The sequence below is a fragment of the Balearica regulorum genome, chromosome 4 (assembly GCF_011004875.1).
Source record: "Balearica regulorum gibbericeps isolate bBalReg1 chromosome 4, bBalReg1.pri, whole genome shotgun sequence".
NCBI classification, from domain to species: domain Eukaryota; kingdom Metazoa; phylum Chordata; class Aves; order Gruiformes; family Gruidae; genus Balearica; species Balearica regulorum.
In genome coordinates this window covers 1833917-1858894 of record NC_046187.1, presented here as the reverse complement: position 1 = coordinate 1858894, position 24978 = coordinate 1833917, and the positions used below count along the sequence as shown (strand labels likewise).

Sequence of the window (24978 nt, the reverse complement as noted above, 5' to 3'; positions counted from 1 at the left end):
TACCACAGCACCTGCTCACGCATGTTTCGCATTCGGTGCAAAAATGAAGGGCTGATGATCTTTCGTAGGTCTGCAGGCAAGCTGTAAGTATCCGAGGCGGCTTTGTGTTCCCTTGAAAAGCTTTAGGCAGCTGGCAAGAAAAATCTTGGCAACTTCCATCTGAGCGATAAATAAGGGAAATAATAAATTAGTGCGCTGTTCCAGACCCGCTCCCTGGAAACGCTGGCATGGAGGCTGAAGGCAAGGGGGAAGGCAGCCCATCAGCACGGCCAGCGCAGGCAGCCAGCAGATGGCACAGCACGTCTCCCCGCACCGCCGCGCCAGCCTGTTTTAATGAGCGCTGAACACGGTGTTCTGTTCAGTCGGTTAGTTCAGCGATTGGACAAAGCCATCAGCAGTTCATTCCCGCATGGTTTTATGTATGAGTGATCACGGGAAGGCCGCGATCACTAATGCCACGGGAGGGGGGACACTGTAATTTTGCTCTAAGAAATACTTCTTAAGAGGGACGTTTCGTGCTGAAGCAAAATCCCGGACAGTAAATAGCTTGTGAAAATCCCTATGAAAATGGACACGTGTGAAACAGAGGAAAGACCACAGATCATGGTCAGGAAAATAAGTGAGAGGTGGAGCAAGGTCATGGTTAACACTGGTTTTTTTCCTTCTTTGCGTAGTGTTTTTGGAGAAGGCACTGATACTGCCAACATGGCTCATCCTCGCCGGGCTCCTGCTTAGCAAGCACCGGCCGCACCTAACGCGGGTTAGGACTTAGCCGCTCAGGTGACAGCTGTGCCTCGCCAGGATCGCCCCGCTTGCCACGGAGATACCTGCCCCTGTGGCCTTCCCATCCGCTCGCTCGGAGCACGGTAATTCAAGAGAGTCCCGTGCGCGCTTGCACGTAAATGATTCGTATTTCAAAAGTGCGAAGGCGATGTGTAGAAAGCTCTAAGGAGAGGTAGGAGCTGCTCTATTGTCTTTCTCCACCTGGGAAAGAATCCTTGGTGGGTGATAACCATCCAGAGGAAGGCTGGCTTGCCTTCGGAAGCTTGGGCAGAAAACATCCAGTGGCAGAGGGGTGGGCAATGCTTTCTGCATCACGACCTGAAATTTCTATTTATGCAGGGTGAGGAAAACACTCTAAGTAACTCACATGGAAATACATCTCCTGCTGCCTTGCAACTTTCCTAGTTGTCTTCCCTAACATTTTATCAGGAGCAGTCTGGATGTTGTTATACTCTCACTAGCACTGGCAAATACAAATCTGAAAACTGAACATTAGCCTAAAGACACTGAATGCAGGATGTTTTTTAAAAACTGGCAGATTTCTGTTCTTTCTCCTTGCTTGTTGACAATACTACAGTCCACGTTACCTGGCCTGCCTTACTGAGGAGGCTTTATTACTATCTTCAGAAAAATGATCTCCTCAGTGAAATTCCCAGTGGTATGACCTATTTGATAGTTATATTAGCAATGAATATATTTGGACCTTGTATTGTCACCTCTTGTCAAAGGGTCTGAAAACGCTGCTGCCCGTGAGATCTCACCCTGGGGAACGCGAGGGCGAGGCAGATAGCGTAAGGGCATCGGTTCATGGGTAAGTTAAAGCACGTGGGAGTCCGACATCCTCGTTGCTCTGTGAAGCTGTTTTTTTAAGATGAAAATCTGTGTTTTCCCCATGTGGGCACTGGTCCCAGGAGGCAAGTCTATATGCAGGGGGCTGCTGCCTCCTTCCTTCTGGCTTGGTGTAGGACCAGACCATGAAATACAGGTGATGAGATGGGGTCTGACTTTGACCCCCTTCCCTGCAGCTGGCAGTCCAGGTGGTATTGGTAGCAGGGCGGGGAAGCTTATGCTAGAAGACCAGGTGGACTTGTCTAGTTTGCTTTTGCTTGAAGTATGAGAAAGACGAACTGGTAGCGATGAAAAAGAAAGCGTTACGGGTATAAGGCTGGGAAAAAAAACCCTAAACCCAGCTGCTCGCAAGCGAGGTGGAAGCAAGGTCCTCTCTGCATCGCCCGGAGCCCCTGCACCCACAAGAGCGGGGTGATGCGGTTTTTGTTACGCTTGCGTGCTCCATCCCGCAGGCAAGCTGTGCCGGGGAGCGGTGCCCTGCCGTTCCCCGCCCGGCCCGGGGCAGCCTTGCCCGGCCCGAGGGGAGAGCTGCCGCCCGGAGCAGGGCCGGGCGAGAGGGCCGCTGCCGCCGCGCTCCCAGCCCCGCGGCTGTAACGGAACGGCCCGGCGCGGTGCGGGGGGTTTCGAAGGGACAAGGGCCGCGGGCGGAGGACAGGGCACCAGCCCCCCCCTCCGGCGTCGGGGGCGGAGGCGGAGGCCGGCCGCGGCCCTGCTTCCCGGCCGGGGCGGGGCCCGGGGCGGCGATGGCGGAGGCGGAGCGGGCGCCGCTTCTGTCGCCGCTGCTGGCGGAAAGTTCCCGGGACGGGGCCGGCGCGGAGCTGCCCCCCGCCATGGAGCGGCGGGCCGAGCCCGGGGAGGAGGCAGTGGCGGCGGCAGAAGAGGAGGAGGAGGAGGACGAGGCGCCTCCTGCCTCGCCGCCTTTCTTCCTGCTCTACCCCGGCCATGGAGGCGCCGCCGCGCCGCCCGGCGTGTGGAGACCCCCGGCGCCCCGCGGCGGGGCCGCCCTGCCCGTGCTGCTGCTGAGCTACCCGGGGCCGGACGGAGCCGGCGGCGCCGGCACCCGTGAGTAGCTGCGGGGCTCCTCCCCGGGCGGCGGCGCCCCGCGGCCGGGAGCCTCCCTCGAGGCGGGGTGGCGAAGCGGGGGGAGCCGCCCCGGGAGGGGTCGGGGGGCCGGGGCACTGCCGGGCGGCGGCCCGGGGCCTTCCTTCGCGCCCCTCAGCTGCCCGCGGCGGGGCGTGCCGGGGCCGTGAGGACCGGGAGGTGTCATGGCAGGGCTGAGGGCCGCCGTTGCGAGGTGGGGGGGGCTCTCTGCGTCCCTGCTGGGCTCCGGGCTCCCGCATGACGGGTGCCCCGAGGCTTTGAAGCAGCCCGGGGGGGTGAGTGGTTTTGGGCAGGGGTGAGTTAGCAGCGTCCGCCACGGTACACCTCGGGCTCCTGGAAACGGGGGGTGCCCGCCCCAAAAACTCCCCGTGGCCCCGCAGGGGGGCTGCCGGGGTGTGGGGGTGGCCTGGCTGCTCCCCTGACAGCAGGGACACGTGTGACCTGGCCGGAGAAGGGAGTGCTCTGGAAGGAGGCGTTATGTATGTGCGTTTGTAAGCAACGCCGACCCACAAGTTCAGCAAAACCAGTGCTACAGAGACTTCTCTCCTTTCTGGTCCCTTTTTTCTGGACAGAGTTTGTGCCACCCTTTGGAATTGAAGAAGTTCACCTTGGGGTGTAGTTACGGGGTGGGAAACCCCCGCTCGGGCTTCCTCGTAGGGCTGGTGTGGAGCACCACGCGAGGTGAGGGCATTGCACGCTGGCTACTTGACGAGGCTGAAGCGCGTTGCTGCGTGTGCTCTCTTCTGGGGCGCGTTTTCTGTTTGGAATTTTCTGTTCCGTAAGATTCTTTGCAGTGTTCTCGTCGTGTATTTGGGTAAGCTGAGTGCTGTGAAGTGGTTGTTGCGTGTGCTTTAAAAACAAATAAAAACTCCGTGTGTGGCTGCCTGTAGAAGAGACCTTCCCTTATCCATGCATCCATCTTGAAGACGGCCAGTAGCTTCATCTTCTGGGCTTGGGCCAGGGTGTGAACGACGGAGCTTTGTGTCTTTGCTTTGTCTCCTTTGCCTACCTCCCAGGTGAACGTTTGCTCACACGTTAGCTAATTATTTTGGGGTGGGTATCTTTGGGTTTTTTTCTTCCTTTTTCTCCTTTTGAAGTTCATGTACTTTATTTAAGCCGTTATTCCGCAGCGCTGTAACTAGTGAGGTGAGAAGTGAATTTCTGCAATTGCAAGAGCAGATGAAATGACCTGACTTTGCTTTGAGCTATATGAAAGGCTGTCTCTGACTGCAAACTGTTGTCCACAGTCCAAAACTCCCTTCACAATGAGTTGTTTAAACTGACAGCTTCCTGTCAAAACTTTGGGGTTTTTTTTTGTTTTTTCCTTAATCGGGAAACCTGTACCCACTGTGGTTCTGTGATGCTACACAAGGCACTGAGCTATTTCTGCTAGAAAAGAAGCCTTTAAGAAAAACATTTAATCTTGGCCATCGTGCTTTTACTGTTCAGGCTGTTTAAATGTTAATTCTTGTAATACCTTTGTAAGAAGGCTTCTGTGCAGGTGCGGTGAAACTGAGGCATTGAGAAGAGCGCGTTTGTTCACAAGGAGTTAGTGTAAAAACTCGTTGGTTGAGCAATGCTTTATCCCTTGTGTTAGGCGTACTCTGCAGTGGCTATTCACGTAAGCTTTGTGAAAAAGCCTTTAAAATGTATATTAAAGTTCCCTTGTTCTTTTCTGCCTCGAAGATAATAGCTGCCTGTGCAATGTTGTGTGTCAAAGCCCGCTCGGTAACTGAGCGCCCGATGCGCTGATAGCAGCGTCTGAAGGGAACAGGAATCGTCATCTATTTGCATGGTGTCTTGGACTCTGTTTCTCCGGGGGCAAACTCTGTAAATCATTTTTGTCATCATCCCTGGTTTGTTTGGTTTTTTCCTCAGTTTTCACGTCTGAAAAAAAGGTTTTTGTTTGTTCATCGCCAAGCAGCAGGAGCCCTGGATTCTGCTGCAAAGTTTTGCTTGTTCCCTGGCTGCTTTGGATTGCCGTTAAAGCGCCGGGTAGAACTTCACTCTGGCGCAGCGAGGATGTTGTGTGTTGAATCCCTGTAGAGTATGTGGCCTTGCGGGTGTCGTCGCTTCTTGCGTCTCCTCTAAATGGCAGTTACTCTCTACAGCACCGAGGTGTAGCGGCGTTAATTGTAGCCCGGCTTATCAAGGTAGACGTGTCTGGGTTGGTGTTACTGGAAGAGCCGTCGGTGGCCCCTGGAGCCCTGTTTCACAGGCTCTTTGCGGCATCCGCTGTTCTCGATCTGCTTCTCCTTGTTCTGCAATAGCACCTGAAGTGATTGTTCATGTCTGCTTCCCTTGAATCCTCAGCGCCGGAGTTATTTTTAGAGTTAAGATAAACTGAGGAGTGTGAAGAAGGTTTTTTTTGCATCTTGTGTGTGTATTTAAAAAAAAAAAAAGTGATATACTCTATGAACATTAATTCCCCTCTAAATAGCTGTAAACTGAAAGCAGTGATTTAGGTGAAGGGTGTTTCCTGCTGCATCACGAGTTCCTCCCTTCAGTGGTTGAAGGCTGTCATTTCCATGAGTAGTAACGAAAATAATTACTCTGTATTGACACTTATGTGTTACAGCGACCAATATACAAAAAAGTCAGTATTTCAGAATATTTTGGAGGTTTATTTGAAGTTGTTGTTTTGTCCCCCCCTCCCCCGTTAGGACACAATGATTAATCCGTTCTCTTTCTCTGGAGGTCTTGCCAGAGGACTGAAAGGTACTGTACAGCGGTTTAATTTTATATTTGAAAATCTGGAAAACTACGTTTGCTGCTTGAGATCTAATTACGGCCTTTGTAGCTCTGCATTAGGGTTGTCCTGGAGAGCGGTGACTTGATGGGTTTCTGCATGCAACTCTTGATTCCAGCAGCAGAAGTCAACCCAAGGGTTATTCGCACCCAGGTGGAGGTGTGATGCTTCTGTTACCAGCCGTGTAGCGCTGGTGACCTGAAGCCCAGTGACGAATGTAAATGAAGGATATCTGGTCACAAAGAATGAAATCATAAGAATGTGTCTCTATTACAACTTCATTTTCTCTACGGATTTTCTGTCAGACATATTTTTTTTTTTCCCCCTCCAACTAATCTTTCTCCATCTTATCCAAGTTTTCTTATTTACGAGGTAAGAGAGGTGAGATGATTCCAAACATAAGGTGAAGGCGAGAGCTGCTAAGGGAAGGAGACTGCAAAAAGCTTTTCACACCAGGAGCGTGACTTTTCTGATACAGATGGTTCCAGACGGACAGAAGGAACAAGAAGATTTATTTAAATGTGCTGAGCTGCAATAAAACCTTAGAATACTTTTTAAATACAGTAAAAGCAACTTGATTATGCGGTCTTAAAAAAAAACCAAACCAAACCTAAAACCACAACAAACAAGAACCCCCCCCAAACCATTCCTTGCTCCCACTGCAAACCTACCAGATATCGTGATACTTACAGTAAACTGTTCCTTCCCTTTTTTTTAATTGTACTGTCAATTGTGGGAGTTACTTGAATCCTTAAATAATAGCTCTGTATTTCACAGTAGGTAGGCAAAAAACAGTTTCTCACTTATTCACTGGTTTTCGGGTGATTAAACTTTGTTTTGCTCACTCATGTTTTTAGCGTGCAGGGTTCAAACTGCCCCTGGTATTTGAGGTAATGTACGTATCCGTGCTGGCAGAAGAGTCAGACTTTGCAATGCAGGTGCTTTGTTACTAGTTTTATCTTTTTAGATCCCGTTCCGCGTAAGAAATTGCCCGGAGAGAGGCTGTTGGATGTGTGTGGCCGTGTGCTCCCTGGAATAGCAGCTCTGTTGGCTCTAGAAGCTGGCATAGCCCTGACGGCGTTTCTCTTGTCATCGCAACTGGTACGGCTACGGAGAGGAGTAATGGGTAGTCGGACAACACGTTGATGTGGAGTTGAAGGCAAAGTGAAAGAGAGGGCTTGAGAGCAAAGACCTTGAGCATAGGTTTGCTAGTAAGAGGGTTTCACATGTCGGGCAAGAGCATGAGCGGAAAATAGGAAGATCAGAATTGTTTCACTTAGAAATGTGGGAGCTGCCTTACTGGACCTGACTGTCAGGCTGCCTGGTCTGATAGAGCAGCTACACACAGGTTACAGGCTTTAGAAGAGCTTGCAGGAACCTGCTCGTGATTCATGCTTGTCTTAGACTGTGATATAAAGGCTTGTGTTTCTTCATAATTTTCATCCTGTTTGCATGGAGTTACCTCCGGCATTGTAGTGTCCCCAGAGACTCCGAGCAGCTGTTTAAGAGCTCAGCAGCGCATCCACGCTGTTACCTTCGGCAGTGGTTCCCGTTCGTATAGTAGTGGTGGCTTTTGTATGGCTCTGTGGTCTCCTGCGATTTTAAATAACCCAAAGCAACGCAGTCAGCTGAAGCAATGATCTCATCTGCCAACTTTGCCGTTTTGCTGTATGGCTGCTTTGCAATCTCTGCACAGTCATCGGGGAAAGTTTTCACCTAATGATTGAAACTCGGCTTGCTCGCAGGCCTGGCTTGCCGGCACTGGAAGTAAAACTCCACCCGAAGGCGTCGTACGTGTCCAAATGGTTCTTTGGGAATTTGTTTGGGTTTTGTTGCTTAGATTATTCTAATTTATTCAGCTTTTGAAACGCAAAATACTTTCGAGTACAGCTGCGCTTTCAAATACTAGTGGCTGATGGAGCGCTTTGCTTTCAGATGGTTAAACTTCCAACACAGTCAATTTCTAATTCTCTTATCTTGGAAAACGTTTTTTGCAAACAACTGCCTTGTTTTGTCATCTAGCCAAAGCCTCTACCACTTTTGCCAAAGAGTAGCTAATAACGAGGGTTTTGTAAGACCGGTCAGGGCTGTCTGACTCGTTTGAGATTGAGAAAGTGGTTCTTCATTAATAACCTCCTCTTCATTTACACCTACGCTTGGTTTTCTTTTGTCGTTGACTCATTGAACCCCAGTGGAGCTTTATCAGTTGACCTGGAGTTGCATGGTAGTTTTATCAAAGGCTTTATGAAAATATAAGTATTTGATACCTTTCTTTTGTTTCTTTGTAAGATGCTATGTTGCTTTCCAACTTTGAGGCATAGAATGGGGGTAGAGGAGGATTTGTCTTGGGTTTTCCAGGTGATACAACATCAGTAAGTCATGGGATAGTTCTTGTTTGGGGTTTTCCGCTTGTGTTTTGGGTTTTTTGTTTTCTGAGTAGGGTTTTTATTTTACCGTAGTAGTGTAGCTGATGTGTGGGCGTTACCTGCTTTTGTGATGGTTTTGCTGCTTGCCTTGGCTTACCCTGAAAGCTGTGTTGGGAAAGCAAGTTCTCTGTTTGTACTGTAGGGGTAAATTCAGCCATGTACTGGAACCTGGAGACTGCCGTCTCCTCTGGACGGTTGAAGAGTTCTTAGGTCTTCCAATACCCGTATCAAAACTCTGCAAGAAAAAACCAAATCGGCTTGAAAAATAATTTCTGAACTTGTCATTGTTGTCTTAAAAAAAATCAAAGACAACTCATTGGCGTTTCTAAGCATATGCATACTTCATATCATTGTTGTTCCTTTGAGGAGTAAAAGGTATGGTTTTACCGAGGTGAAGTAGCTCAGTTTGTTTTAAGGTGGCAAGTGTTCAAAATCAAATTGGGTGGTATACTGTGTCTAAAGCTTTGTTTTGGGCAAAACATAAACAAAAATTAATGAAAGCTGAAAAATATTTTTCAAACATTTCAAATATCCCTATGGAGTACTTGCAGCAGGATCATTGTGTAAAGGAGCCTGAAAGTGCAACCGAGCTGGAAGGGGCAGACTGGCTTCTTTTATTGCTGCGTGTTAAGAAGCAGCAAACGGCGTAAAAGCAAACCAGCTGAAGTGGAGCAGTTCCTTAATTTTTCAGCAAACCTCCACGGTGATCCTGGTATGCGGGTCACTTGCCAGGGCTGAATTCACTTGCAGACACGTGTTGTGAAATGGGAGCTGCGGGGTTACACCTAATGCTGTTTGTCTTTCTGACTGTTTCAAAGCCAAAAAATGAAACTGTCTGGTAATTAGATATGTTGGATAATGGCTTATGGTACTTTGTTGATTTTAAAGGGTTTATTTTGATTGTTTGCTATTTGTTTAGACCCTTTCGAAAGGTTAGCGAGAGCCCAGGGAGCAGCTGTTCTCCTGTAGCTGTTTGTATATGGCGACTTTCACTGCTTCTGAAATAGTGGTGCAATGTGAAAGCTAATACTAGAGGTTGTCGTTGATGAAAGGAAGTCTAAATATCATGAGTTAAAATGCTGTCAGCACGGTTTATAAACCCCATTCTTTCTTAGGGAGAAGGAACAATAGTAACTGTTGTCGTTTGTGAAATAATTCTCCTTTGCGTCGCTGTACTAATACGCTGCATGGCTCTTTGTTTGGTGTAGTCTAACGGGGGAAAGAGTTGCTGAGTCAAAATGTTATCCACCAAGCAGGAAGTTTTCACTGAAAGCAACTGCTTCCTCTTGCCTGTTAGAAATAACAGCTCTTAACCCTTCTTGTAGTTTTATGAGGTTTTTACGTAACGGGTGCTGTTTTCCCCGAAAAGCTATAGGCATTGGCATGCTGAATTCTGTCTCAAGCCATCGGTTTTTGTTTCACATCCCTAAGCAATAGACATGCATCCTTTTGAGTGCTTCTTTAGGGAAGAAAAAGTACGGAGAATAATTAAGGTCCCAAGCATTAATCGTTGACGTGTTCTTCTCAGTACGCTTTTTTGGTGGTCAGCCTTCCCCGAATTCGCACGGGGGGGTACTAGGCGTCCATTTCAGATGGATGCTCCCCGTCTGCTCTCCACAGACACGTTGGAGCCGCGCAGGAGTAAAGCAAGAGAAGCTAATTTGTTGTTGTACTGTAGTTGAAGTGAGTGGTGATGCAGTGTCCCGTGCTCTCGGGAACAGGAAGGGTGTCTGTGGACCTGGACCTCTCGTCCCCTGGAGGTGGGGCTGCGAGGGTTGGGGACACGGGGGAGATCCGGACGGCCGGGAAGGCACAGGGCAATGCAGTGCTGTCATCTTTTTCATGAGATATTGAAAGCCTTTTTCTCTGTCTGCCATTGCTGCTTCATCAGCCTTGCCTGAGCAGTACCAGTTTTCAGATGAGGTTTTTCAAGTGTAAGGTTGAGTCGCGTAGCTACGTATGTTTGTGGTGTTCTCCCTGGTCATCTTTCTGTGTGCATGTGCCCCCCCAAAAAGAGCTTAATCCTCGATGGCCCAAGTGCTTAGAGCCAGATCTTTTTTTTCTCGTTGTTCCCCTGAGAGGATAAATCCATCCTAACGTTTGGTTTTTGGTTTTTTTTTTTTTTTTTTTTTTGTATGTGGGAATTCTTAGCTCAAAGGTACCCTTTGGGAAGGTTGCACAGCGAATAAAACACAAACCGCAACTTGCGCACCTACTGTGACAACAAAGGTACTTATTTAATTCCTGTAGTGACATCCAGGCACGTGAAAGGAATACAAATGTGTCTTTGTATTCCTGGCGCTGCTAGACTGCGCTGCTTTGTAGTATGGGGGCGACGGATGAGAAACCCGCGCGGCGCGCTATGCTCGCTCACAAACCGACTGGCGTAGCCTGATGAGAAGGTGCTGTGGGTGATGAGAGCCTAATTGCCGTCCCTGCATCAGCAGCGTCTCGGAAGCATCCTGGGAATTGCTCGCCCGACGCTCAGAGCAGCTGATCACATGAGCCTGAATTTTCAGTTCATTAGTCAGCCATTTTGGTCAACACCCTGCTTACTGCGCACAACCAATCCTATCGGCACTCGCTCTCTGCCTGCTCTGGGAAGAAAGGGACCAGCAGTTTGATTTCACCAAACCTGGATATCTGTCTCTACAGTCTGCCTTTGTTTTTGCTCGGGTAATCACCAGAGGAAGCCATTCTTTTTCCTCCTTCTGCTTTTTTTATTTCTTTTTATATTTTTCTTTCTGTTTGTTTTTTTTTTTCCCCTTATCTCCTGTCTTTGATGCAGAAGCCAGGTTTTTCGTGGTCGCTTAGGATCAATAGTCTGTAGCATAGCTGAAGACGACGACGACAGTTGGTGGAAAGGAGGGAGGAAGAGACGAGCGTGAAGGAGCAGCGTTTTTACCTTGCTTTCTATATGAAAAGGCCAGAGCAGTCTTTGCGATCCTGAGCATATCTATCCTTTAATAGCAAGGTATTTCTTATTTTCTTCTTCCGAAAGCTTTTCTGTTTTAGTTCTTATTTTTGCCCCCCCCGTTGTTGCTGTACCAGCTGAGTCATCATGTCTGCTCTGACGCCTCAAAGCGACATGCCAACCCCCACCACAGACAAGATCACTCAGGCTGCCATGGAGACCATCTATCTTTGCAAATTCCGAGTGTCGATGGATGGAGAATGGCTTTGCTTGCGCGAGCTGGACGACATCTCGCTGACGCCCGACCCAGAGCCTACCCACGAAGGTACGGTCCGGTTCCCTGCAGCCGTCGCATTGTTACAGCCGCTGCACAAGTTGGGAGGGGGTGTCTCTGGGACGAGATGCTCTTGTCGTGCCTGGAGAACCTGGACATGTTAGAAAGCCAAACTGGTGCTTCAGATTGCCCTTACAATTTGTTGCGTCATTTGTAATCCCCCCCCCCGACAGATTTGTGCTTCATGGTTGTTATTTTTTAAGATGCATCTGGAAAGATTGGGTTTGTGGGTTTCGGGAAGGAAGATAACCACGATGCGTGCTCAGCGATACATTCAATCGTGATTTTACTCTCAAAACAGGGCTTACAGCTCTGGTAGTCGGCTGTCAGCTTTTAGAAATGGAGCATACTGGCAAAATACAGACGTGTGTCTGCGTACGGTCAGCGGGTAGTTTTCGGAAAGCCCCAAGCGATTACGCAGCTGTGCCTATTGTCAGGAGATAATACTATCGCAAGTCTTCCAGCTCGCTTCTCTTGAGCGTGCTGTTGTTTATAATGGCTTGGAAGCCTGAAAAGCGGAGGTGTAATGCATCTTGCTTCTCGACAAAGGATTTGTGATCTGGTTCGATGGTGAAAACGGTTTAACACTGGGTCACGTCAGATGAGGATTGGAAGCTTTGCGAGCGCTAAAAACACGAGAGGATGTTCTCTACCAATAAAAAAAAAGTGGGGAGGAAGGAGGTAGGATGAATTTCTGAAGGAATTTTGCACAGTACCAGCGCTGCCGTCCTCACCGACATGGCCAGGGTGCCCCTTGCTGGGTGCCGAGCACCTTTTGGTCTTACGGCGAGGGGGCTCCGTCTTTTCGCGCCTGGCCCTTTTCCGGTAACTGCCCAAGAGCAACTCCACCAAGTAGTCAAGCCCGTTTGATGCTGGCTTGTCAAGTCAGGAATGCCTTACTATATTGTCGTTTTGCTGGATGAGGCAACTTGTGGTGGGGATTTGAGCTTTAAAATTAATTTCCAGGTGATAATTTAATTTCCATTTGACAGCTGCTTTCAGTGGTAGCAGCCCTTGGGTTTGGATTTGCTTGCCAAAGACTTAGTCACACAGTGAGATACTAGACGGAGGTTTCAAAAGCAGAGACTAACGCTCCCTCTGAAGCATGTCCCGGGGTTTCGGAGAGGTGCTGCACAGGCTCAGGAAAGCAGAACCAGAGCGGTGAGACAGGGTGAGCCAAGGGTGCAGAAAGCCAGCCGTCTGCCAATTCCCATGTTCCTATATGTGGCACGGGCTTATTCAGAACTTGCTCAGTCTTACTCCTATGTTTTTGGACTTGAGTGCTTGGGGGTTTTTTAACAGTACATTCTAGTGCAGGTGGATTGATTTTTATGTATTCTCTCCATCGCTTTCATAACTACCTAACCTACTGTTAGGTAGTTAGTAAATGACCACCTAAGCAAGCTAGGGCTCTTCTGAGGGTATAGCCTGGAAAACCTTTCAGTCACGCTGTGAGTCAGTTCTTTAGATCCTTGGTTTTGCATGTGTTTCTTCCCTCTCTGTTCGCCTTCTTGCTCTGAGCGAACTCCAGCGTCTGTGACAGAGCTTTTCTGGGTTGCCTTTCTCAAATGTGCTGAATATATCTCCTTACAGTGTACAGCTTGCGCTCTTTCCTGCCTCTGTAAACAATTCAGATGCTAATACTAGACTAACCCTTCCCCAAAACTAGAAAAATAATTGTTTTTAAAGCTGTAATTACAGTCACTCTCTTGCAAGTACCAGAAAGGTTTAGAAAATGGTGTTTTCTCATTTCATTGCCATGTTATTTAATTTGTCTGTCAAAACTGAATTAAAAAAGAGAACTGTATCATAATCATAACCTTTATGGAGGTGTTTATACATTCATAAGTTCAGGTTGCTTGTTGGGAGGCAGAAAGACTGGTTGTTTTGGGGTGGGAGCTTTGCACCCAGTTCATATTTTTAACAGAGATAGAAGGTCAGGAGGAAGCGTTCATAATAGAAAAGCTGACACAGCTTTATCCCTCGGGTTGGAACTGGTGCTACTGCATCAGCGCTGCTGCTGCGTCCTCTGTGTATGCGTGCGTTGAGGGGACAGGGCGACGGGGCTTGCGGACACCAAGTGCTTGTCTGGGGGGGAAAGCAGGAGACCTAGGAGCCGAAGCTGATGTGTCTTGTGGTATCTCCATAAAACTGATGGAGAAAGGTAGGGATTATGAAGAAGAAGGGGGAAAAAAAAAAGGCTCTGGAGTTCTGCCAAAGGCATGACAAGAGTTTGCAATTTTTTCCTTACAAATCAAGCTATGTAAAAAAATAACACATTGCGGTAGCAGATCCAGCAGCTTGTTGAAATAAGGATTTGAAGCCTCCAGTTGCTGTCCCTCAGCTCCTGCTGCTTCCCAAGAGGTTTTTGTCTCTGGCTTTTCTTCACTCTGTGATCTGCGATGCCCCCAGCCCACAAGCAGCCATCCTGCCTTCCTCCTCCTCCTCCTCCTCATGCACCCATCGTGCTTAGGATGCATAGGAACCGTGCTCCTGGCCTTGCATCGTAGTGTCTGCACCCACCCCTGCACCCCGGACCTGCCAGCCAGCCCATGGTGTCAGAGCGAGGAGAGGAAGACGGCGGTTCTGGGCAGCGAGTAAGTAAGAAGAGAAGACAAAGGGCCAAGAACAGAACAGCACGCAGAATGGGGAAGGTTTAAAATGCGATGGGAAAATAAGATTTTAGTCTCAAGAATTTTGACGGCTGTACGCTTGTGCTAGACTGCTGTGGTGTAATGCCCTGTGATGAGTTGTTAAATTGTAAGGGAGCTTCTCCTCTTCTGGGTTCCCAACTTTTCCAGCTGAGTTGTGTCACAGGCCTTGCACCTTCAAGCTTCTCTTCATACGATTGGCTATGAAGTGACTTTCTGCTTTGCTGTTTTCAAAGATGCTTTTTTTTCTTGTAGCTATTCCAAATGTAGGGCAAAAAAAGTAAAATATTTGAGAAAACAGAATTGTGCTAAACAAGGAGCTGCAGTATGTTGGTTTTTTTCTTTGCAATGGAAGTAGTTTGTTAATTTAGTGATAGGAGCTGGAGGGACGGGGGAGGGCAGCTCGTAATCTCGTAATCAAAGGGCATGGTGGTCATAGCCGTCTTACTGACATTTAAAAACAATAGGCATCCTCCAGCGGTGCTGATGTTTTCTAGTAAACCCAAGCCCAATTCTGCTACTTCTTAAGCCAAAAGCAGTGCACGTTGGGAAACAGATTCCGATCCGAGAGGAAATGGTGTCAGTTTGGAGGAATTGGTTCCTGCCACAGAGGTGGAGTTTCTGAGTGTAACTCTGAGCAAAACTTGAATTTAATTCAAGAGTAGCGTGTAGCAGAAGGGTAGCTGTATTAGTATAGTTACTGAGTTTCTTGCGACTGTATGTGTTCAGTACAGTGTGTAAATGGATGCTCAATTTAACAATAAAAGCAATAAACTTTCAGCTGTTTGGAACAATTCCCTGTGTATGAAAATAAGCGGATTTTGCTAGATACTGTCAATCTGCTTGGCCTGGAAAAAATTTTTTTTTTTTATTAAACAGTGGTTCTTAATTAGGTAATCAGAACTTTACTGTGCTATGCAGGCATCACAGAATGAAAGGTGGCACTAGTGGCTATTAAGATCTTGTTTGCAATAGGTATAATGATCCTCGAGGCATCTTTAGGGACTGAGGCGTGAAACACGTCTGGATTGTGTTTCTGTTCCACGTTGCAGAGTGCGTGTGTAGACGGGGTGGAATACAGGTCTCAACTTTGGGAAGAAGTTATGAGATGCAAAATGGCCTTCCACGGTTTTACTGGATGTTAAATGTCTGCTTGGGATAATCAGTCGTCTTCATGAGGAGCTTCACGTTAGAGCAACGGAAATTTTAATCCTCATGGGGTCAGCTTGTAGTTGAGAACAGAAGGAATACATGTGGTAACTGTAGGATCTGAATTGGCTTGCAACTGTCCAGAATCATAGTATCCCCTCCTTTTTTTAATCCTGTTCTATTCACACTAAAATGGGGAATTGGAGTGGTATGTTTATAACGTGCAAAGATGAAATTTTCTTTTGGTAGTTAAGGTCAGATTTTTTTTTTCTTTTTAGACCAGTACTTTAAAAAGTCTTACTTTCAGATGCATGTTTGCCTAAAACGCCTTGAGTAGAACTTGTACAGCTCTTCAGAAAAAGCAAATGCTCTTCTCTCCGCTCAAAAACCTCTTGCCCATTAATCTCTTGCACTGTTTATTGGATCGTTCTTCAGATTCTACCTTTTCTCTCCATTTTCTGTTCGAGTATTTTTCCACGTTTCTTTGCACGCTTGAAGATAGTTTAAGGAAGCAGCAGGTCCTTAATACTTATACTTTTGTTTTGCAAATCGGCAGCCCCCTTGATGCTGAAATTTGCATGGAGGGGGGGCGAGAATCTCCTTATTTTTGGTGGGGGAATTTGAGAGCCGTTGGGTTGCGAGGGAACCGTGTGACCCGAAGGCTCATCCGCCATACTGGGCTGTGCCGCTGGGGGACCTGCGGTCCTGGCATAAAGATCTGCGGAGACCAAAGCGTACCTGGCCCGAAACCCCGGTACCTGTTACTGAGCGGTGAAATTGCTCCATGGGTTGTGCCTCTGCCATTACAGAACAGATCTACTGTAAACACTGTATGGAGGGTAGCAGGGACCTTTCGTGTGTCGGCAGAAACCCCGTATGCTTACTCTCTTGTTAGAAAAGCACCTCTTTAAACACGCGTGGCGGCAGAAACCCCTAACTGGGTCACAAGTTTGAAGGAGCTAGAGATGAGATTTAATAGAACAAATGTGAAGTCAATAATATGCAAGATAAATGAATTACAGTCTGTTAATGGTTCTGAATATTTTGAATAGTAGTTAGGTCGTGTAATCCAGACGGCATGTACTGAAAAGTAACCTGATAAAGACGGTCATCTCCTCAGGGACGGAGGAGACGTCCTGCTCCCTGTCCTTAGGCCTAATCACGAGCCGTGGAGAAAGGGAAATGATGGAGAGAAGATGGACACTTGACCCTGAACGGAAGGGGAGCAAAGATTAAGTTTTAAAAAGCTCCTCAGGACAATGAGTACAATGTGCCAGCCCTCCAGTTCATTTGACGCAACAGGGAGAAAAAGAGAGCGAGCGCCCTGTAAGGCGAGGGGGAGACCCGCATCGGGGCTACTCTAATTTTTGGTTTATGTTTTAAATTTTAAGCTTTGGTAAATATTTTCAGTGCTGTAATCAAGAAATCATGATTGAGAGTTGTTTCCTTTGCTCTCCTAAGCTTGGTCAGTCAGGTCTGGGAAATGTGGGGCAGGTTTATTTCCCTTGGAGATAGAGAATCAAAAGTGTTGCAGAGAAACCTCTTAGGTGTCAACCGAGATGGGAAGTGAAAGATTCGGGGGGCTAAAGTAGGATTTTGGGGTTGTGGGGTTTTTGGTTTGGTTTGGGGTTTTTTTTTTTGTGTGTGTGTGCAAACTATTAAGTGCCAAACCGAGAAATTTCCCGTAGCAGCTACTCCTGTATTTCCCTCTGGATAGAGGCTGGTTGTGGAGAACCATTCCATGTAACTCCCCACAGTTGCAACATGCAGAAATGCTTGATGGTCATCTCGAGGAGACAGGAATAAAACTTAGGGTGGGCTTACACTGTGGACTGTGTGATATACATTTGCTATTTACTTGTCCCATATATGCGATGGAGAGTGGGCTTGGAATTCCCGAGTCCTCTGTACTGGTTTTTTTCCTTCCTTTTCATCTCCTCCCAGTTTGTTGCAGATGTGTGACTGCTATTTTTTTTTTTTTTTTGGTACAGTCCAAGCCTTAATTTATGTCAAAATGTCCATGGTGTAGGAAAAATGGTCGTGTCAGGCCGTGACCCTGATGCTGCCAAGCGAGGAGTAGCACGTGTTAAAACAAGAGTGATGACAGCAGCCTTTGGAAAAAAAAAAAAAAAAACACCAAATAAAAAAATCTCTAAATCACTGCAAATATTGCAGTCGTTTGTTCCAAGTTAGAATGAAGCCCAGGCTGTTAGTGCTGTAATGTGAGGTAAAGCGGTTCTGGGCAGTTGGGTGCCGGGTAAGGATGTGTTAACCGAGCGAACAAAGGAGGAAGGTGTGGGATAGCAGAGTGGACGTGCGTGGTGTGGTCAGAGGCAATAGATAAAAGGAGCTGTTATCCGCAGGGAGCGGATAGCGGCAAGGTCAGCAGTGTCAGCCAAGTCCAGCTGTAGGCTGCCTAGAGGCAGCAGCAGTACCGAAGCGGAGCTGCGTGTTCTCTTTTTTTTGTTCTCCCGCTCTGGAAGCGTAGCCGGGACTGGCAGGCGGGCACGTGTGGTGCAGTGGTACTCGCACGGGAGGATGCGTGTTAAGCTTTTTTAGTATCTGCTATTCCGTCTGACCTTCCTGTTTTGAAAACAGCTGTCCTAGATAGAATTTGCAGTGTAAAAGTGATGGACTTACTTTTTTCCTCTTCATGCATGGCTCTTTCTATACATAAAACCGTAGAGATGGGTTTCTTATGTAGTGGGTTGAAAAATGTTTTTTCTTCAGCTACTTTGTAAGTCCTGAACAGATTGTTCCTGGCGTTCTGGGCTTCTGGTTGCTTCCTTGATTTTTGGATTGCAAAGTGGTTGAACGTAATGCTGAAACTGTCTTTGCTGGTTCCTTTTCTTTGTCAGCGCTTCACGATCCAGTTGATTTGCAACTGTAATCTGAAAAATTTCATTACATACCTACAATGATATTAACAGCATCTACTTAATTTTTTTTCTTGACCACTTTAATTATTTCTTATTGAATGTATTTATTTACCATTCCTAAGGCAAGAAATATGAGATAATACATTTTAAGTATAATAATGCGATTATAGGTTTCCGTTTCATGATAAAAGTAATAGTTGTCCATACAATGAAGGAGAGTGTGCTAGCCTTAATGGAAAAAAAAAAAAAGAGACGTGAATGTAATTGCTATGTATGTTCATTATTTCTCAGTGAGCTCTTCTGACTTTGCTCTACTTTGTGAGATGCTGTGGCCCAAGAAAGAACAGCAAGTGGTTAGTGCAGCAGACCAAAAGTTAAATCAGAAATAGTCCTATAATTAATCTTCTAAAGAGCACACGTGTCAGCATTTCTGCCGTTAGCATCCCTCTCTAGAACACGGACGGTACTTCTTCTCTTTTGGCATAATGCGGCATAACGACAGGGCAACTCTCCGTTACGGTGACGCTGATGGTCGCTGTAGAATTTCACTTCTAGTTAAATGTTAAAGTGCCTTTGAGGGAATGCGGGAAGTGCTGCCCTAACTCCTGACGCTCTGGCTCAGGCGTGGTGGAGTGGTCTTGTCTTTCCTTGCTGGAGGAAAAAGAAAGAGTTCCCGGCGTGCTTTCAATATTAGGGCTTAGCTTAAAGAACGATGTTGGGTAAAAAAGAGCAATCGGGAGAAAGTCGCCCTTGTTGCTGGGCATTTTTGTTTGCTGCTTGCTTGGATTCGGTTCTCTTGATCATCATCCCGATTCCTGCATTTGTCGTTCAGTCCTCACTAACTCGTCGGCACTTTTGTAGGTCTTACTTTAACTGTGTCGGTTGTTTTTTCTTCTCTCCTCAGAACTTTTTTCAGTTGTGGTGAATCCCCAGGCAGGAGCGGAGATTGAACGCTGAAGGCAGTCCAGTTGTCATTCCTGGTATTGGTGTTCAGCTGCTGCTGTGTTTAGTATTTATCTGCGCTGCTGTTGTGGGCAAGCTTAATGAATAACCCCTGTCCTTATCAGTAAACAGAACGGGGGGACCCTGGTCTTCTTGTGGTTTTGTTTGTTTATAATTCTTCAACAGCGTTAATGTTTTCTGTAAGTAAGGAGGAGATGGGTGCCAGGCCTTTCAGAGCAGCATAGCTGACATGGCACCATTGTCACAAAGCCATGCTTTGTGTGTCTGGCTCTGTTTTCACTTCCTAAAATCAGTGCTGGGTTAGTGTGGGGTTTTTTTTGTTATTTTACTGACTATTTGGCTTCTCCTTATGCATTTGTTAAGAATTCTGTACTTAAAAGAAAAAAAACCCAAAAGATCCTGACCTATTTAGTCTGTCTTTGGAGGAACTTGATTCTCATATTGTGCTTGGAAACTATAGAAAGGATGTATGGATTCATTGCTGTGTTCTGAGCGTCTGTCTTTACGCATGAAAAAATGCCCTGGCTGTGTAAGAAGTTCGGGGCGTTCGATGCTCCTCGTTGCACTCGCAAGGTATTTACTGATAAAAGTAGAGAGGAGGTGGGCACAGAACTGATGGCCTGGGAAGCTGCGTGTGCTGGGGAACTTGCGGTTTACTGCTAGGCTTACCGCAAATCGTGGGAGTCTGCTTGTAGGTGGTGTCCTGGTATAACACACACACACATATATATATGTATGTTCTTTGCACATTATTTCTGAATGAATACATTCTCTGTCGGGGATTTGAAGGGAATATGTGGGGGTTTGTGCAGCTCTGGGCTATGGGAACTTCTCCGTGTTTATGAAAGGGCACATGTTCAATGCTTGTTTAGGTTTATTTAAAATATCCCAGGGATGCTTCTGCTGCGTATTTGGGAACTTTTGCTGGTGTCTGCTCACGAGACACCTGGTCAAAAACCCCACAGCATGAATCGGATGCTGGGTTTATCCCCGTCCGGCCCACGGTGTGAGAAGCCACAATCTTGACTTCCCCGTCACGTACTCAGCTTTTGCATGTAGCCTGTTTTTTCTCAGCACTGTGTAGTAGTGTGGCAACTCACTGCTTAGCGCTGTTGCCTTTGGACTTGAGCTTTTTCACAGCCACGTTGGGGGCTGCCAGGAGACGTAGGAGCATTGTACTGCAGCACACAGCTGGATGGGACTCGGACAGGTACGGTGGTAGCGAGGAATATTCGTTAAGGTTTCTACTCCTAACCTTGTGTTAAGCTAATAACTTCAATCTTTAAAAGAAAAAAAAAAAAGAAGCACTCCTTCTGTTTAATAACAGCGTGAAATAATTTTTCTCCCAGGGGTTTGTTTTTAAAAGCTTTTATTTGCATGGGGAAGTGTAACCGCTGGCAATATCCTTTATTCCTGCACGAGTTGTTCCAAATGTCAGTGTAACTGTTAGGTATTGCGTGTATCTGTGAGAAATACTGAACCAAAAATGAAGAGGTGAGCAAATTCAGGAAGATAAAGTTAGGAGAGAAAGTTTTTGTTTGTTTTCTTACTGTACGTAATCATTCAGTATTCATTAATCATCACCCCTTTTTAAGCTTTCTTATTAGTGGGAACAAAGTCAGAACACAGAGAAGCTCCTGCTGCTTATATGTTAATATCCCTGCTCATGAGGATGGTTTTGGTTTGGTTTTTTTAGTTGTTAGGAAAGGATAAAATGCCTCGTAAACCTTATTTCACGTGGGATTTGAAAGACTCTGTGGTTGGTAGTGAGTGTGTGAACGGCAGCTGAAGTCACTTTGCTCAGGCTGTCTGGGGTTTCTTCCTCCGGAGCTAAATCAGCCCAAACGGAGTCCCCGGCGGCTGCCGGACCTTCGCTTGCAGTCAGACCTGTTGAGGAGACCCCCGCTGCGTCAGCGACGCGGGGAAGAGAGTAACGTCAAAAAACTGCAGCGTTAAATTAACGGATGGGATTTTCATGACGACCATTGTGGTGGTAATAAGTACTCCTGTTCCTTTGTGAAGAACTTGCTTGTGCATTTGTTCTGGTGGGATATCCATTTCGATAATACTTATCTTCCTGGGGATCTAGTTGGAATGAGGTAATGGTTTTGTGAAGACTTAAAAGTCTTGGTCATCCTGTTTACTAAACTTGGTATTACACCAGTTAAAGGCTTTAATATTTTTTTCCATAATCATCAAAAGTATTGAGTTTGTCTTAGAGGTACCATGATAAGGAACATGGAAACTATCAAGTTGCAGATTTCTGTAATTTTTCTTAATTTTATTTTTTGTGTGTCTGTGTCTTAAGGTTTTTTCCCCGCTGTTGTGTGGTGGAAATTCCAGACGAGTGGGGGAAACTGTACAATGTAAAAGAAGAAATGAAATATATGCAAACCACAGTTAGATGCGTGAAGAAATGAATGAAAATATGAAGGAAAGTGCTAATTAAACCTGCTTTTGCCTCTAAATTTGTACAAATCCCGTGGCGCCTTTGTGCCAACGTAAATTGATGCAATTCTTGCAAGCGTTTCTCACTGGAAAGAGGCTAGGATTATTGCCCCTATGGACATAGTAGAAGAAAATATTTGCGACTCCACTGGATGTTGGTCTGTAAGCTTTACGTGAATCACTTGCTAAGGGTTAAAAAAAAAAAAAGAAAAAAATACATATATGCACCTTAATGCTTTACCGTGAATGGGGTAGCAATTGTCCAGGTAGAGCCACGCGAGGTTTCTTGCAGCTCTCTGTGAAACGTAGCCCAGACGTTAGGCGAGGTGGGGTACCGGACTGCCCGGGCTGGGCTGACCTGACACAGCGAAGGGATTTCCTACGTTGATTTAAAAAAAGAAAAATGAAAAAAGGAAGCGATGAGAAAGCAAAACCTGCACTCGTGTGCATAAGCCTCACCGCCTGTTGGTAACAGCTGTCGTCGTAGGCTGGAGGTCTTGGGTGGGTTTTGGATATGGAGCTGAGCAAAGACAGAGGCGTAGAGGGGTACGGAGCTTAAACAGCGGGAGGCTGCCTGGCGTGTGCGGGGAGGAGGCTCAGGCGGCACAATCGGAGGGAGAAAGATGACGTAAAAGGCTAAGCGAAGCCTGGCAACTTGGTCTGTCCCTCTTGCCAAGCTAACTGTAAGTCTTGTTTTGGCTATGAGAAGTTCTGTTCACGCTTGAGATGAAGGAGAAACCCCGAACCCCCAGGATTAGATGGCAGCCCGTTCAGTGATGATGTCTGGCTTCAGTCTGCGTGCAGGTAGGGATTCCGGGTGATCGGAATCTGGTTCTGATCTTTGCGTGTGATGAAGCTGCTAGTAAATAAACCATTGCATGTGCAGCGAGGTTCTAATTTGTTTTCAGAAATGCTAGAAATACACCTGGAAAACATGCTCGGTATTAGCTTGATTATGTAGTGTTGTTAGACAGCAAGGGGAATTTTCTACAAATACTGAATTTCTCAATCACACTAACATTTGCATTTTAATCCCTTAAAAAAATAAAGGGGAAGGGGTGAAAGTGACCCTGGAAGACAGACCAAAGGCCGTAAGCGTAGTGTGGGGGGAGCATCACCAGGGCTTTGTTTTTGCAATGGAAGGGATTTCTCAAGCAAAACTCTATGTTGCTCCTAGCTGGCAGAGGAACGTGGACCTGGTTGTGTCCCTGTTCACCCCGACAAGGAGAGGAGAAGTCCCTGCTGAGTCAAAGGTGGTCTATCACTTCAACCTGGGTTGACCCAAGGGTTGGGGGCTTTGTGCTGTTGGCAGCGTTGCAGTAATGTTTAGCCGTGGGGGAAGATGTGACCGTCTGGTTTATGAAGAAAGCTGATTTTTAGGGATCAGTTACAGGAATAGAACAGTTGGAAAGGATGAGAAGACTGTTGGTCAGTGGTATTGCACCATAAGAAGCTTTCGAGGACCGGTTGAATTGTTAGTTGTGCTGATATTTACACTTTTTTTTTTTCCCCTCTTTAAAAGCAGTGCCTGTGACTACGCTGTTTGCTCGCCAGCGCTGGCTCCTGCGGCAGGAGGAGGCTGGTGATAGCTTTTCCGTGGGAGGGAGGAGATCCCAGTAGTGTGTGTACTTTGCTCGGGACTTTGGCACAGCTGGCCGGTACGGGGGAATAGAGCCTTTCTTGTGCTTCGGACGTTGGACCGATTGGGAATTAGTGCTGGGGACAGTGGGGCACATAAGTAGGGAGCTGAAAATCCCACAGGGTTCAGACCCTCCCCGGCTTCGTCCGGCTTTGTTTTCTGGATTTGAACCTGGGGATTTAGCGGGCGAGCTGAAACAAGTTCCCCTTGTCCTGCCCGCTCCTCTCCCAGGACACCGACCTCCTCCCCACGCCTGTCTGCCATCTGCAGGCGCCCGGCAAGGAGACAGAGGGGTTTTCCTCATCCAGGCCTTAGTGAATCATCACCAGAATGACGGCGTAAAACCTGTGACCCGCGGCCGGGCTCGGCTGGATCACCTCGGCAAGATTTTTCATTTGGAGTGGCGCTCGTAACGGAGTGAAAGCTCTGTTTAACCTCATCCAAAGCGTCCTCAGTACGTCCTTCTCCTGAAACGTGCTTGTTTTCATGCGTGGTGCATTTCCCTGTTGGGAGGTTCTTCTGGGGGCTGGGTAGGAGGAAATGGAAGCAAATGCTGACTTTGCGTAAATATCGAAAGTTTAGTGCTTTGAGCTTACAAACAAAATAATGCTTTTCTTGCTTTTCTTTTTAGGATGTGCTTTGCTAAAACGTTGCTTGTCTTAATGCAGAAAGAAACAAAGCTTCTGAAGCTTCACTGAAGCCTGCCTTAATTTGACTCTCAAGAAAAAAAACGCTTTGCTGTATTGCATTGTGCAGACTACTAAACCCTTTTGACTTGCAAATCTTTTCCCGATATGAATTGTCTTGTATTATGCAAATCTCCCTTTCATTTACCCTTTTCTTATACCTTGATTTTGAATCTTTCCTTTAGATCATGGCTTGCATGACATTTTCTTTCTTTTCCTTTCTTTTTGCTGTTTGCAAAGACTCTTGGGAGGATTTGACAGATGTGGTGGAGCAATTGCGTGATGATACTGAAGGTGCGTGCCACACCAACATCTTTCAGCTATTATTTCCGCTAACGATTGGCTTTTGACTTCTTATTTTGAGCCTGAGCGCACAATAGAGTTTTCCTTTGCCGTGCCAATAGCCGTGGCTTTCTGACCGTGCTGGGCTGGTTGAACCAGGTTCGCGGCCAGAACGTGCTGCCCTAGTTGCGCTCGGTGTGGATCTTTGGTTTCTCCTGTTAGCGTGTTAAAGAGAATGTCTTTGATCACACCAGTGAATGCATCGCTCTTGCAATTGTATTAATTTACATTTTAAATAGATATTGTGAAGGCTTTTCTTCTGAATTTTATGGGCCCCTCCTTGGGTTCCATGGGATCGATTTTGGTTGCTAAATTCTTACTGATCTCTTTGAAAATATGTGCATACAATGTTGCTTAAAAAATGTTTTGAAAATTTTGGGATATTTGAACTTCAAGCGGAGGCAGAAAAAGTAAATCAACACGGGGCTACTTTATTTATATTGAACGCTTTCTGAGGCAATTATTTTCCTGAGCCTGATATAAACACAACTTAAAAGATTGCAGCAATATACGGAAGCTACATTTAAAAAAGTATTTCAGAAATCACCCCAAAGCTTCAGATTTTCTGAAATATTTATCAACTGCAGACTTTGCAAAAGTGACTCTAAAACTTGTATTGCAAATTTTGATTAAGACTTGCGAAGTATGAAATGAGAATTTAGTGTACTGAGTGTTTTCGGAGGTGGTGCGGATTGCAGATCCCACGGTGGATCTCTTTTCTTGCCAGCGTTTTTTATTCAGTGTTGGTCTGATTCTCACCCGTAGGATGTTAACCAAAAGCTGCATTTGTTGCTTTATAGCACAGATAAACAATTTAAACTTGAAACTTAGTAATGCAAAATGGTGAAATTAAGTGAAGCACATTTATGTTATGGACTCAGGGTTGTAAACAGAGAGTAAACTATGAGCGACACCATGAAGGATACATCTCTCTTAAAATCCGTAGCTGTGATTATTACTAGAATAATAACCGGTAGTTAAGGATGGCCGAGTAACGCAGCTGGGCTTGGGGCTCGCTCAGGAAAAACCTTCCAGTGCAAATAGTTTTAAGTGCATTTCTGGCGG

At 46.5% G+C, this 24978-nt stretch overlaps 1 protein-coding gene and 1 long non-coding RNA gene across 15 annotated transcripts in view; both read left to right on the top strand.

Annotated features, from left to right (window-relative positions):
* Positions 1-24978, top strand: part of RUFY3 (RUN and FYVE domain containing 3) — a 60644-nt gene that overhangs the window by 5450 nt on the left and 30216 nt on the right. For 5 of the 14 annotated variants that reach the window (XR_012835124.1, XM_075750858.1, XM_075750857.1 and 2 more), the window contains exon 1: positions 2344-2694. The exons of 1 other annotated variant lie outside the window; for it this stretch is intronic. Coding sequence is in view for 11 of the 13 variants with exons in the window: in XM_075750858.1 (XP_075606973.1) it covers positions 2376-2694 (319 nt within the window). In the remaining 2 variants the exon portion in view is untranslated. Of the gene's footprint in view, positions 1-736; positions 867-1511; positions 1595-2343; positions 2695-2989; positions 3009-10180; positions 11148-23744; positions 23866-24978 lie in introns of those variants that run through there. 8 more of the 14 variants (XM_075750863.1, XM_075750861.1, XM_075750860.1 and 5 more) reach the window with 8 other exon arrangements.
* On the top strand, positions 3023-5158 carry LOC142601618 (uncharacterized). Its single transcript, XR_012835126.1, has 2 exons — positions 3023-3414; positions 4612-5158. It is a non-coding gene; the product is annotated as an uncharacterized LOC142601618 (long non-coding RNA).